At 40.6% G+C, this 12,325-nt stretch overlaps 1 protein-coding gene across 1 annotated transcript in view; it reads right to left on the reverse strand.

Annotated features, from left to right (window-relative positions):
- Positions 1 to 602: 602 nt before the first annotated feature.
- Positions 603 to 12,325, reverse strand: part of LOC137666050 (meiosis-specific coiled-coil domain-containing protein MEIOC-like) — a 32,337-nt gene continuing 20,614 nt past the window's right edge. Inside the window, exons 3-7 of the mRNA XM_068405631.1 lie at positions 9,710 to 9,811; positions 7,328 to 9,131; positions 3,926 to 4,060; positions 3,637 to 3,817; positions 603 to 1,276 (exon numbers count right to left, since the gene is read on the reverse strand). Coding sequence (XP_068261732.1) covers positions 1,023 to 1,276; positions 3,637 to 3,817; positions 3,926 to 4,060; positions 7,328 to 9,131; positions 9,710 to 9,811 — 2,476 coding nt within the window. The 3' untranslated portion in view covers positions 603 to 1,022. The remainder of the gene's footprint in view (positions 1,277 to 3,636; positions 3,818 to 3,925; positions 4,061 to 7,327; positions 9,132 to 9,709; positions 9,812 to 12,325) is intronic.

Below are 12,325 nucleotides of genomic sequence, written 5' to 3' on the forward strand. Positions count from 1 at the left end.
TTATTCGGAAGATTTGGCAAAATATGCAACTTTATATTACTAAAATAGAATTTTAAATAAACATTCAATAAACACATTAAAATAAATATGGAATGTTTCTGAAAATTATAGTACCATGAACTTACATTAATAACAAACAATAATTTTTTAATTAAGTGCATATTGTGTTATATAGTTACTGTTTTTTAGCCCACTGAGGAATCAATAAATCTAATTTCTAATCCTGAGTGACAATTTTATATCACCTGCTAATGTGTATTTCAATGAAGTGCTTACTGCGAATCTACAAAATCTTTTTTTTTTTTTAATGCAAAATTTTAGTTGGATTATGCTATAGAAAAGCTCTTACATTGGTTTAGCTAGAAACTGAACCGGCAGCACAACTGCTGAAGCATCTCACACCACCAACATTAAACACTGATTATTCTTGTCAAACTGATAGCGATAACCTGAATGACCTGTCACAAAAACAATACAGGAGTGTGGATTGCTCTGTACAGCGATGAGATGAAAACTACTTGGTGATCACTTGGCACTTAAAAACTATATAATGGTGCAAAAAAAAACCAGTTATGATATAACTGAACAGTTATGAAATACCTTTCAAATGGATTTTTTTTAAGTATGCTAAATTGTATCATTAACAAAAAAAAAAGGAGAATTAAGTTCTACCACACTCTGGTTTCTCAGGTCATGGCTTGACTCACTTAGCTTTGGATAAGCACACAAGGAAATGCTCAGCTAGTGTTTAGCTCCTCTTAATAATAAAATTCTTCTGTAGCAACCATTGCAATACCAGCAATATTAAAATTGCAGTAACACTATTACAAGATGTGTCTCTCAACACCAGAATCACAGTAATAGAATCGCAGCACTGAGCAGTTATATGAACCCTTTTGCTTTTTGATAACCTGTCAAAAACACCTTCTGTGGGACTGTGCAGGACGCTGTGCCCTTCCCTCTCCATCCTCAGCCTTCTGCCTCCCTTCTGTTGTTATTATTATTATTATTATTATTTTCTATTATTGCAGAATCTTGATGGGTTCCTCGGGTTTTTCTTTTTTGCTTCCTTTGTTTTCGTGCTCCACGCTGTTTTTTTCTTGTGTGCTTGTGTTCGGAGGACAAACCTCTTGCAATGCCCTTCCAACAACTTCTTGTTTTACTGGAGCACTTGAAGTTTTTGGCAAAGTCATCTGTAACGCACACCATAAAGCGGTACGAGCCTTGCGGGTGGAAGCAGCCAGCTCTCTGATGGCAGCTGCCAGAGCCAGAACATCTACAACAGAAAAACATGTTACAGCTTAAACTAGTACACAAGCCTGGTAATATTAATACATTAAAAAATGCTGTGGATTTGTTCAGCTCATCACCGGCACACAAAGCGAGCTCAACAAACAGCTAGTGTTGTACCCTGGTGCTGCACTGGTTGAACTCCACCAGTTACCATTCTTCTCTTGCAAATGACAGCTAGAACATCTCACACTGCCAGCAGCCATAAGAGTGTCCAAAATTCAGTGGTATAACCATCACGCCTGCGATACAATAATTAAGCCCATTTAATTAATGTTATCAGAGTGGACTATCTACAATGGTACCCAACAAGTATGATTAGTAAAACTACCTACTCAACTCCAGCCATGCGAGCTCAATGCAATCCTTTTTTCATCCATTATCTTCCTTTGAGTGGCACCGATACCCACCCAGCCTGACGGTGAGAAAAGCCTCACTGCTGACCGTTGGTATGATCATCACAGAATCAATCAGGTTGGAAGAGACCTCTGGGATCATCAAGTCCAACCATTGCCCTGACACCACCATGGCACTAAGTGCCATGTCCAGTCTTTTCTTAAACACCTCCACAGATGGTGACTCCACCACCTCCCTGGGCAGCCCCTTCCAATGGCTAATGACCCTTGCTGAGAAGAAATGCTTCCTAATGTCCAACCTGAACCTCCCCTGGCAAAGCTTGAGGCTGTGTCCTCTTGTCCTATCACTAGTTGCCTGGGAGAAGAGGCCGACTCCCACTTCACTACAGCCTCCCTTCAGGTAGTTGTAGACTGCAATAAGGTCACCTCTGAGCCTCCTCTTCTCCAGGCTAAACAACCCCAGCTCCCTCAGCCGTTCCTCATAGGTCAGACCCTCCAGACCCTTCACCAGCTTGGTCGCCCTCCTCTGCACTCGCTCCAACACCTCAGCATCTTTCTTGAAGTGCGGGGCCCAGAACTGGACACAGGATTCAAGGTGCGGCCTCACCAGTGCCAAGTACAGAGGGACGATCACTTCCCTAGACCAGCTGGTGACACTATTCCTAAGAGAGGCCAGGATGCCATTGGCATTGGGATTTTTTTTTTTCCCTGTTGGTAAGATGATGACTACCAGGCTTATGCCTGGGGCTAATGTTGCATTACACAATTTTAGGAGTAATTTTAGTAGCTGGTTTGCTTATAGAACTATTACATTTAAGGATATGACATCATTAAGAAGGTGCTTGACACCTAACTTGTGAAAGCAAAGTATTTTGACTCTCTTTACAGTTTATCTTTCCCTTCTTACAAGGAAGAACTACCCCTACACATTGCTGGAAGCCAAAGGAACCACACCGTCAGCTTCACGGCAGGAAATAAGACAATATAGGACAGAGATGGGGGTGAGGCAGGGGAAGTGCATTCCGCTTTGGAAATCATTTTCTGAGACACAAGTATTTTCTGAAGAAAAATAATATGATCTTTGCCTCCAAACCCCAAATTCCCATATGTATCAGCTGTATGATCGTTACACTGAATAGTAAGTTTTCACTTACACTATGCTATTAGAAGGGAATGTTGTCCTAGTTTTGCACTACTTCTACAGAAGTACATACTACCGCTACAGATTATGCTGGCTTTACTTCAACAGATCATAAAATGTAATTTCTGGTGTTTTTGTGATTTAGATAACGTAGATAGACACCATCAATTAACACACCCTCAACACTTTTTTGTACTTTATAAGCTGAAGAGAAAAGACTAGCAATACCACCAAAAAAAGAAATTCAACTTGTTTAAAAACAAGTACATTTTTACTTTTAGGACAACTACTTATGGTTATATAATATCCCTGAAGAGTTTTTACAGTTCTCTTTTAGTCAAGAGGAGAATGTTTCAAAGTGTTTAAACTATTAACAAAAAAAACAGAAAAGAAAAAATGTCACAGAATCACAGAATCAATGAGGTTGGAAGAGACCTCTGGGATCATCGAGTCCAACCATTGCCCTGACATCACCATGTCAACTAGACCATGGCACTAAGTGCCATGGCCAGTCTTTTCTTAAACACCTCCAGAGATGGTGACTCCACCACCTCCCTGGGCAGCCCATTCCAATGTCTAATAACCCTTGCTGAGAAGAAATGCTTCCTAATGTCCAACCTGAACCTCCCCTGGCAAAGCTAAAATAATTAAAAAAAAAAAATTTAAAAAATAAAATAATTTAAAAATAATTTAAAGTCTTAAAAATTGACAGGTTTAGAGTTACAAACTTTTTTTGCTGAAGTTACAATAATTGCTGCATATTTAAAATTTGCATCTTTCAAATTGCGTATTTTCACAACGAAATCTTTGAAAAAAGCTTTCAAAACTACAGGAATGGAAAGCAGTTACCTTTCTCGTTATTGTAACGTGGTGCTCCTTGCCTCTGTGGATTAGCAGCATTAATAATCTCATCCTTACGCCTCGCCTGCGTTAGGTGAATGGCCTCCATGTGGTGCTCCAACGCAGTGGATATGTTACTGTGTACAGGGGTACCACGAAGCCTTTCCATTCTTCCTATTAATGTGAGCACCTGCCAGATACATTGAAAACAGCAAAATCACCAAGTATAAGTTTCCATTTAACATACAAACATAAAATTAAAAAGGAAATGCAGGAGTTATGGCTCAAGAAGGCTTACCCTGGCTTGTTCTCGTAACTGGTCGACAATCAAACGATCAACTCGTGATGGGTTAGCAGGAAGTCGGGACACAGAAGTGCTATTTGAGCTAGATATGCGCTTGCCTGGAAAGCTTCTTGCAAGGTCAGCCTCAGTCTGGGGGAAATAAATAGCAATTGTAAATGTTTGAAGTTAGTACAATATTACAAACCATATTTTTGGGGCTGTTTAGAATTTTCAAACACATTAGAAGGGCGCTTCTGACTGCATTTACAGAAAAACATTCCCAAACATCTGTCTAGATGTACAACCAGCCGCTGGAAGAATAACAATACTTCTCTAATTCAACTCTACTTCAGCTCAGGGGCAGCTTTTCAAACCAAGGCTGTACAACTTTATTTTAACCAATCTTGGACAGAGGCCTAGGCAAGAAATTCTTATACAGTATCCCAGGAATTTAAACTCTATGCCTCTCACTGCGTCTCTCAAATGTAACATATTAAGATTATTAACAAAAGACACAGGTAATCACAGCAGCGTAAGTTGTACCCGAAGTGAATCAGGATTAAGCCAGATTTAACATAAGCTGGTATCAACTCTGAAAAAGTCATCAACACAGCTGCCAAACTCCCCATCGAGAAAGGAACTGGCCAAACCACCATACAACGCAGGCAGTGACAAACCTATTTTTGTATAGGAACTCCTTACACTTGGAGTAAAAAAAGACACAACTAGCAGCTGATCTGCTACCTCGTTCCTTCTTCAGTGTACAATGGACTTAGAGAAAGATTAGGTACCACATTGCACTTCAAGGCAAGGTTAAGTCCACATTTGTACGGAAAATAGGTGCTGAAGTTCTGTTCTTTTTGCCTTACTGACACATCCATATTATTTAGTCTCTGCCCTCATCTAACATGAATTACAAGAGCTGACTAACTCCACTTGCGTTCATCTCAGAAGCCTGAAAGACATTCAGAAAAAAAAGGATGGAGAAAGGGTCATAAATTCATATGATAATGGATATTTAAGAATTACAACTAATTAAGTAATTTGCAGTACTAATCCATACACACATTTAATATTGCAGGCAATTTCAAACAGACAATTCGTAGAAATTTTTTAAATGAGAGGTCCCTGGAAAAGTGAGATTTATAAAAAGAAACAGGTAAGCTCACTGGCACTGTGAATGCCAAAGCAGCTGCAATGAACAGACCTCTGAGAGCTGAAAGGGCTGACTGAGGAGACAAGCTGGAATTAAACACAAGCCCCACTGGAGGGAGTTTCTGTCTATACTCTTAAGGGATTTATGTAGGGCAAGAATATCAAAAGGGTGAGAATATCAAAATAAACTCCCTTTCTACATACATAGAGATGAGCGATACATACATTGGTAAGCTAAACAACATGAAGCAGAGGCCTTGGCACTGTCCTGGGATGGTTCAGGCTGTCAGGACTGTAACAACAGCTTCTGAGAGTTTTAATGCCTCTCAACCAGCATTCTCCCAAGCTGCACCTACAAACAGGGATTAACGCAGTCCAGGCAGTTGGGATGCAGTCACCCCCTTCTGAGGAATAAGTAGTTTGGTTGTAGGAACGTGAGCCACGCGATGGCAGCTGGCTTGTGGGACTGAGAACAGTTTATACTCATAAATAAAGCTATCTGCAGGTGTAGTTTGTAACTACAAAAATCAAGGACTGAGAAAGCTTGACTAGATCACTAGGATAAAACTGGATCACCTAGAATGGACCAGATCAAGTTCAGCAATTCAATCCCTTAGATTATTAACATCATGAAATGAGGATAAACAATTCTTTAATGAAGAACACACAAAAACATTTATTATGAGATAAAGACTATGATTCGATCTTCCCAAATGACTTAATTGACCCAATCCTGCATAAGCAGGCTTGGAAAAGCCACTTTTGCCACAACAAAAAGCAGAAAAGTTTCTGAAAACACTGTTGTCTCAGACACTGGAACAAGAATCATCGTCCTCTCTCACTTGCAGAGAATTCCTGGTAGAGGACTGGACGGGCAGAAAGAAGTCTTGCTTAAAGGCATCAGTGAGCAAACAAGACAGGCAGTTCTATTTAGACCTCCAAACTGCTATTAGCAAGGTCTCACAGTTGATACTGGAAAGAAAAAGGTGCTCCCCAGAGATCCAGTTTGGTCAGATACCCGTCTGTTTCTCCAATGACCAAGAGTCTTCTCCAGCACAGAAGCAGCAGACAGGCACTCTGACAGTGTGTAATTAGCACCATGGATTATCAACAACCTAGTTTCCAAGACCTGGCATGGAGTTCAGAGATTGGACTCCTCTTGGGAAAGTACTTTACTGTTCCTTTTGAGCATAGAGCTTTCATTCCCAAGTGTAACACATTTGTTAGTAGTGTGATACCTCCCAGACAACAATTGTTAGCAAGTGTGAGGCAGTAAAGTGACTCTAACAAGAAGAGTATAAATTGAACATGAGCCAGCAGTGTGCCCAGGTGGCCAAGAAGGCCAATGGCATCCTGGCTTCTATTAAGAACAGTGTCACCAGGCGGTCTGGGGAAGTGATCGTCCCTCTGTAATCGGCACTGGTGAGGCTGCACCTTGAAACCTGTGTCCAGTTCTGGGCCCTGGCACTTCAAGATGTTGAGGTGTTGGAGTGAGTCCAGAGGAGGGCAACCAAGCTGGTGAAGGGTCTGGAGGGTCTGACCTCCAAGGAACGGCTGAGGGAGCTGGGGTTGTTTAGCCTGGAGAAGAGGAGGCTCAGAGGTGACCTTATTGCCGTCTACAACTACCTGAAGGGAGGTTGTAGTGGAGTGGGAGTCGGCCTCTTCTCCCGGGCAACTAGTGATAGGACAAGAGGACACAGCCTCAAGCTTTGCCAGGGGAGGTTCAGGTTGGACATTAGGAAGAATTTCTTTTCAGAAAGGGTTATTAGACATTGGAAGGGGCTGCCCAGGGAGGTGGTGGAGTCACCATCTCTGGAGGTGTTTAAGAAAAGCCTGGACATGGCACTTAGTTCCATGGTCTAGTTGACATGGTGGTGTCAGGGCAATGGTTGGACTCGATGATCCCAGAGGGCTCTTCCAACCTGATTGATTCTGTGATTCTGTGAACCTTCCTTTGGGAGAAGTCACATCCACTCAAAACACCGTACGTTTTCTCCACAGTTGTGTGCCCAGGATTGTTTGCTTGCTTTTCTTTTTTACTGTATCTTTGGCTTAGTAAAACAAGAAATAAAAAGCATACAGGAAAGACATGACTATATCACTGACAGTAAGAAAACCAACAAAACCAAAAAACACCACAAGCTTCTCTCCTTAACTGACTGTGCAGGGAAAAGGCAAGCCTGGGCTTATAATACTTGAGTTAAAGATTTAGTTGGAGAGAAGGAGTATGGGATAAGAAAATTATTATCAGCTCCATTTTACCTTCTTTCTCTCTTTCTCCAAAGCTCTCCACTGCTCATAACACTCCTCCAGTCGGATGTGAAGCTCATTAGCAGGTCCACTGCGACTTCGTGGAGGTCTGTACTTGCTAAATGGTGTTGGAAAGGCCAAGTATGGTGCAGCTATTTCCCCATAAAACAGATCATTGATGAAGGGATTCAAGTGGTTAAAATCATCATAATGAAAAAGATCAACAAGTTCTGAGAATGGAAATGGTGACAGAGGAAAACTGAAATTATTTGCTGATGAAAACAGATGGTGATTAAATGGAGGAAAGCTGGGATTTTGCTTAAAATCAGACATGAATGGGAAAGAAGGAAGAAAAGAAGGATTGATGAAATCTGACATGCTACCAGCATTCTGTTCGTGCTTTTTTGAGAACATATTGAACTGCTGATGGTTTGGGGTTGTATACCCAAAAGGAGGAATCCAATTGCTTCTGCCTCTTCTATCATCTTTATTACTATTTTCTTGGGTCTGCTTTTTTGGAAATCTGTGGTATTTTTCAGGGTCTTCACTCACAGCATTCCGCTGCGTTACCCAGTCAGATGAAAAATTAACGGGGAGTTTGCGGTATTGCCCCTCCTTATTAGTCAGTGAATCGTGCTGTGATCGTCCAATGGGTTTCATTTGCTTCTGATTTTCCGAGATGAAATTAGAAACTGCCAAATTATTAGAAACACCATTTGATATTTGTAACCTTCCATCTTTCCGTGAAGGGAAGACAGGTGAGATCTGTGAGTAGTAAGATGACTGTGTTACAGACTGATGGGTGGGAGAACCACTGGACACGGTTGAAACCCCTGAAGACGACTGTGGACTTGTTACCACTTGCTTTCCATACTTGATATCCAATGCAGTTGGACTTGCAATTTTCCCATCCAGCCACGTACGTCCATGATACAACGAATAACTCCCATTTTGCATACCATTTTTTACAGATAAATCATATTCAGAAGCTTTATGAGAGCATTCTTTAGGGCTAATATGGATCTTACATTCATTATTATTAAAAGCATCCCCCAAAGTAAAGCTATGATGACCATTTTGCACATGGCTTTCCTGTGATTTTCTGTTTGTCCCTCCAGAAAAGTTATTTTCTCTAGGGGGTTGATTGAAAAAATATAGTGATGGATGAAGAGATGACTGCAATTTATGAGCAGCTGTGAAATTTTCATATCTCTTAGAAAACAAGTGGTTGTCCTGGCACATTTTATCCCAAGAGTCATCAACAGGCTGATTGGAAAGATCAGGGGAATACTTAGTTTGTTCTTGAGCATCATTTTTCATAACTTTGCCTCTTGCTCTTTTGGTTTTCCAGTACTCTTTCTGAATGCTAGTGCCTTCTTTCATCCTGTTCTGAGAAGAAAAAGTGCTAAAACTGGAACTGATTTTTTCATAGTCTCCATTTAATCTCATGTGGTCATAACTGCACAAACGTTGATTACAGTCTCCATTTTGAAATGAAAACCCATCTTGGTGAATTGTATTATTATTTTGCAAAGAGGAATTTTCAGGGTAACTGTTCTTCAGAATATTATCAGGTTGAGTACAAGGGCCAGATGGAGAAAGCCAAGACTCTATGAAATGAAGATCTTCCAAACCTCTCTGCAACATCTCCACATCGTGAGGCTTTTGCAGGTGTTCCTGATAGTAGTTCTGTGTGCCCATCAGGTTTGAAAACTCCTTCCTTTCAACAGAATGCTTAGATGAGAGCCCTGAGAATTCACCATTGCTTCCAAGATCAGGTGCCCACATAGGTGGAAACAATCTTGAAAGAGAATTCCTGTAACGAAGTTAAACAAACCTCCTGTAATGATTTAAAACATTTCTTACATTAAAACAGTTCACATCTCACAGTTATACCCCCCCCCAGCATTTCCCCTCTTACATTCTTGGCTAAACATACACAGGCCTCCTCCAAAATATAAGGTGAGGGAAAAAGTATTCCTGCTGCAGTTGAGTAAATGCTTTGTGAAATCTGACTACCCACGCTGATCTCTAATGTTTTTAATATGTATATTCAGAACTGCAGAGTTTATTTGGATTTATTAAATATTTTAGATTCAACTGTATTTGGTCAACTCCCTACTGGTTAAAATGAGATTTTTATTTTTTCCCCTCAAATGCTGTAGGCTGATGGAAGACTTTAGAAAATCTGCATTTCTAGCAGTTGTTTTTTTTACTGGCAATTGAAGTAAACTTAGAATTGAAGTAGAGAAAAACACTTCTACATTCCAAGTAGATTTATAAGACCTTTGTTAGTCAAGTGTGTGCAATAATTTAAAATGTGTATCATGTCTGTGTGACAAAAGGAAATAAAAAACCATACACAACATATATGAACTTTCAGAACAAGCTTACCAATCTGTAACTGGTTCTGGCTTGCTTGGCTCATCTAAAATGCTTGACACTAGCCCAAACATATCAGGGCCATTGCCAGAATAAGAAAGATTTATTGGTGCCCTGAAAAAAAAAAAATAAAAGCCTAAATAAAAGACTTTTTCTCCTACACGAAACAGGCAAAAGGAAAAATAAAGCATTAAACCTTTATTTTAGCAGCATCTGTTAGGCGTTCTGAATTTAATGTATTCTCAGCATCCACATATAGAAATCTCTTCCTGCATTCATGAATTCTTATAGTTTAAGTGAAATAATAGAACAATTTTCCTAAGTTCTTGCTTCACCAGAGATTTCTCAAGCTGTCATGTGAAAAGACAGGAGCAGCAAAAGACTTTCCTCTCTTTTCAGTCAACATCACTATTTTATAGACATTTCTTCAAATCTTGACTGTTTCCTTTAAAGAGTAAATATGATCAATCTTCTCAAAATCTTGTGGATTCTAATTTACCTGCCTCCATAATCAAGAATTATTATTTTAATCTCAAAAAACAATTAAGCTGAACCACTTTTTAATCCCCTTTTAGAAGGGAGTTGGTCAAAACTTTATTAACTATTACTGATAAATACCAAAGGTGTTCAATCATCACTACTCTTACACCAGCCCAACTTTTATCTTTTACTTCAGGTGCAAAATGAGATCTTTAGAGCTGTCTGTAATGACACCTAACTCTTACTCAGAGGTTAATTAAAACATAACACTGATCTGCTTCAATAAATTTCAATCATCATCCTATTCTCATTCAGCTGATTCGTCTCAGTGCCCCTGAAGATCTCTCAGTCTTCCCTGCTGTCAGCTTATCCAAACAACTACATCATCTCCTAATGCTGCCACGTAACAGCTCGTGCTGATTTTGCAGATTAACAAAGACTGTAAAACATTGGCTAAACTGTCACCTTGTTAATCTCTTGCCACAGTGAAAATTAGCCATTGAGGCATTACCAGCTTTTACAACCTCACCATATTTTGACTTCTAAGTACCTTTATTATTTATTCATGACCATTCAGTTTCCTCTGTAAGGAATCTGGTCTACGTGATTTTGTTTAGGATATAACCTTCAGCTTTGCCAGGGGAGGGTCAGGTTGGACATTAGGAAGAATTTCTTTTCAGCAAGGGTCATTAGACATTGGAAGGGGCTGCCCAGGGAGGTGGTGGAGTCACCATCTCTGGAGGGGTTTAAGAAAAGCCTGGACATGGCACTTAGTGCCCTGGTCTAGTTGACATGGTGGTGTCAGGGCAATGGTTGGACTCGATGATCCCAGAGGGCTCTTCCAACCTGATTGATTCTGTGATTCTATGTAGGACTGTAACTGGTATTTGATAACCAGACCTCTTCAGTTCAGCACCTCTGATTTTCAGCAAGGGAGACATCAATTTACAATGTGGCATGGAAATTAAAAGTAAAATTACTGGCCATTTTAAAACTGCTGACAGGACAGCAGGAAGCTGGGTGGACTACAAAAGAATAAAAAATCCTAGGAAAGAACAAGCACAGGACAGCAGCGAGTCTAAAACTGCCCAAACAAATTTTACAGACTAGATGGAAGTGAGATGAAATGTTCAGCTGTTCCTGCTGGTACATACACCAGAATCACTACAATGCAATTTGAGGCAGGATAACCTGAATCCTTGACAAATTCTATTTCTTAACGCAGTCACTTGTTCAAACGAGGGACTAGAACCCCTCGCTCCTTGTGTCTCAAGCCAGTACTGTTCACTACCAGCAATTTGAAAATCCTTGGTAATGTGATACAAGGAAGCATCTTGTATCATAAAATCCTGATCCATCATGAAAGGAAGACACTTCCCATGAAACACACTGACACACATGGTAAAGAAGTCAACTACATTCTTTTCTACTGGCCTCCAAATAAAGTACCTGCTATCGACAGAGGACAACCAAAGTTAAAAATAAAAATCCCAGTAAAACACACATTCTGTTTTCTCAAGTCACAGAATCAATGAGGTTGGAAGAGCCCTCTGGGATCATCGAGTCCAACCATTGCCCTGACACCACCATGGCAACTAGACCAGGGCACTAAGTGCCATGTCCAGTCTTGTCTTAAACACCTCCAGAGATGGTGACTCCACCACCTCCCTGGGCAGCCCCTTCCAATGGTTAATGACCCTTGCTGAGAAGAAATGCTTCCTAATGTCCAACCTGAACCTCCCCTGGCGAAGCTTGAGGCTGTGTCCTCTTGTCCTATCGCTAGTTGCCTGGGAGAAGAGGCCGACTCCCACTTCCCTACAACCTCCTTTCAGGTAGGCAGCTATTATCCTTCCTGGTTTGGTACCAGAAAATACTTGCTGTAAAATCCCTTGATTCTACACCATCAAAGAATCAAATTTTTACCTCCCAGTGCTATAAGACAGACCAACACAAAAAGAATCCATGAAAATAACCAGCACACAAAAAAGGCAAAACCATACCAAACCACATGGAACTACACCAAACAGAACATGAATGTCCAGCCTGACATCAAGTTGGTGGCAGTGAGTCTGCCCCTGCAGACAGAGAATGAACAAGAAACAGGACAAAAGTACCAAGACCTACAGCTCCTCGGCAGAACTTCAAGGT

Source organism: Nyctibius grandis, chromosome 7 (genome assembly GCF_013368605.1).
Source record: "Nyctibius grandis isolate bNycGra1 chromosome 7, bNycGra1.pri, whole genome shotgun sequence".
NCBI lineage: Eukaryota > Metazoa > Chordata > Aves > Nyctibiiformes > Nyctibiidae > Nyctibius > Nyctibius grandis.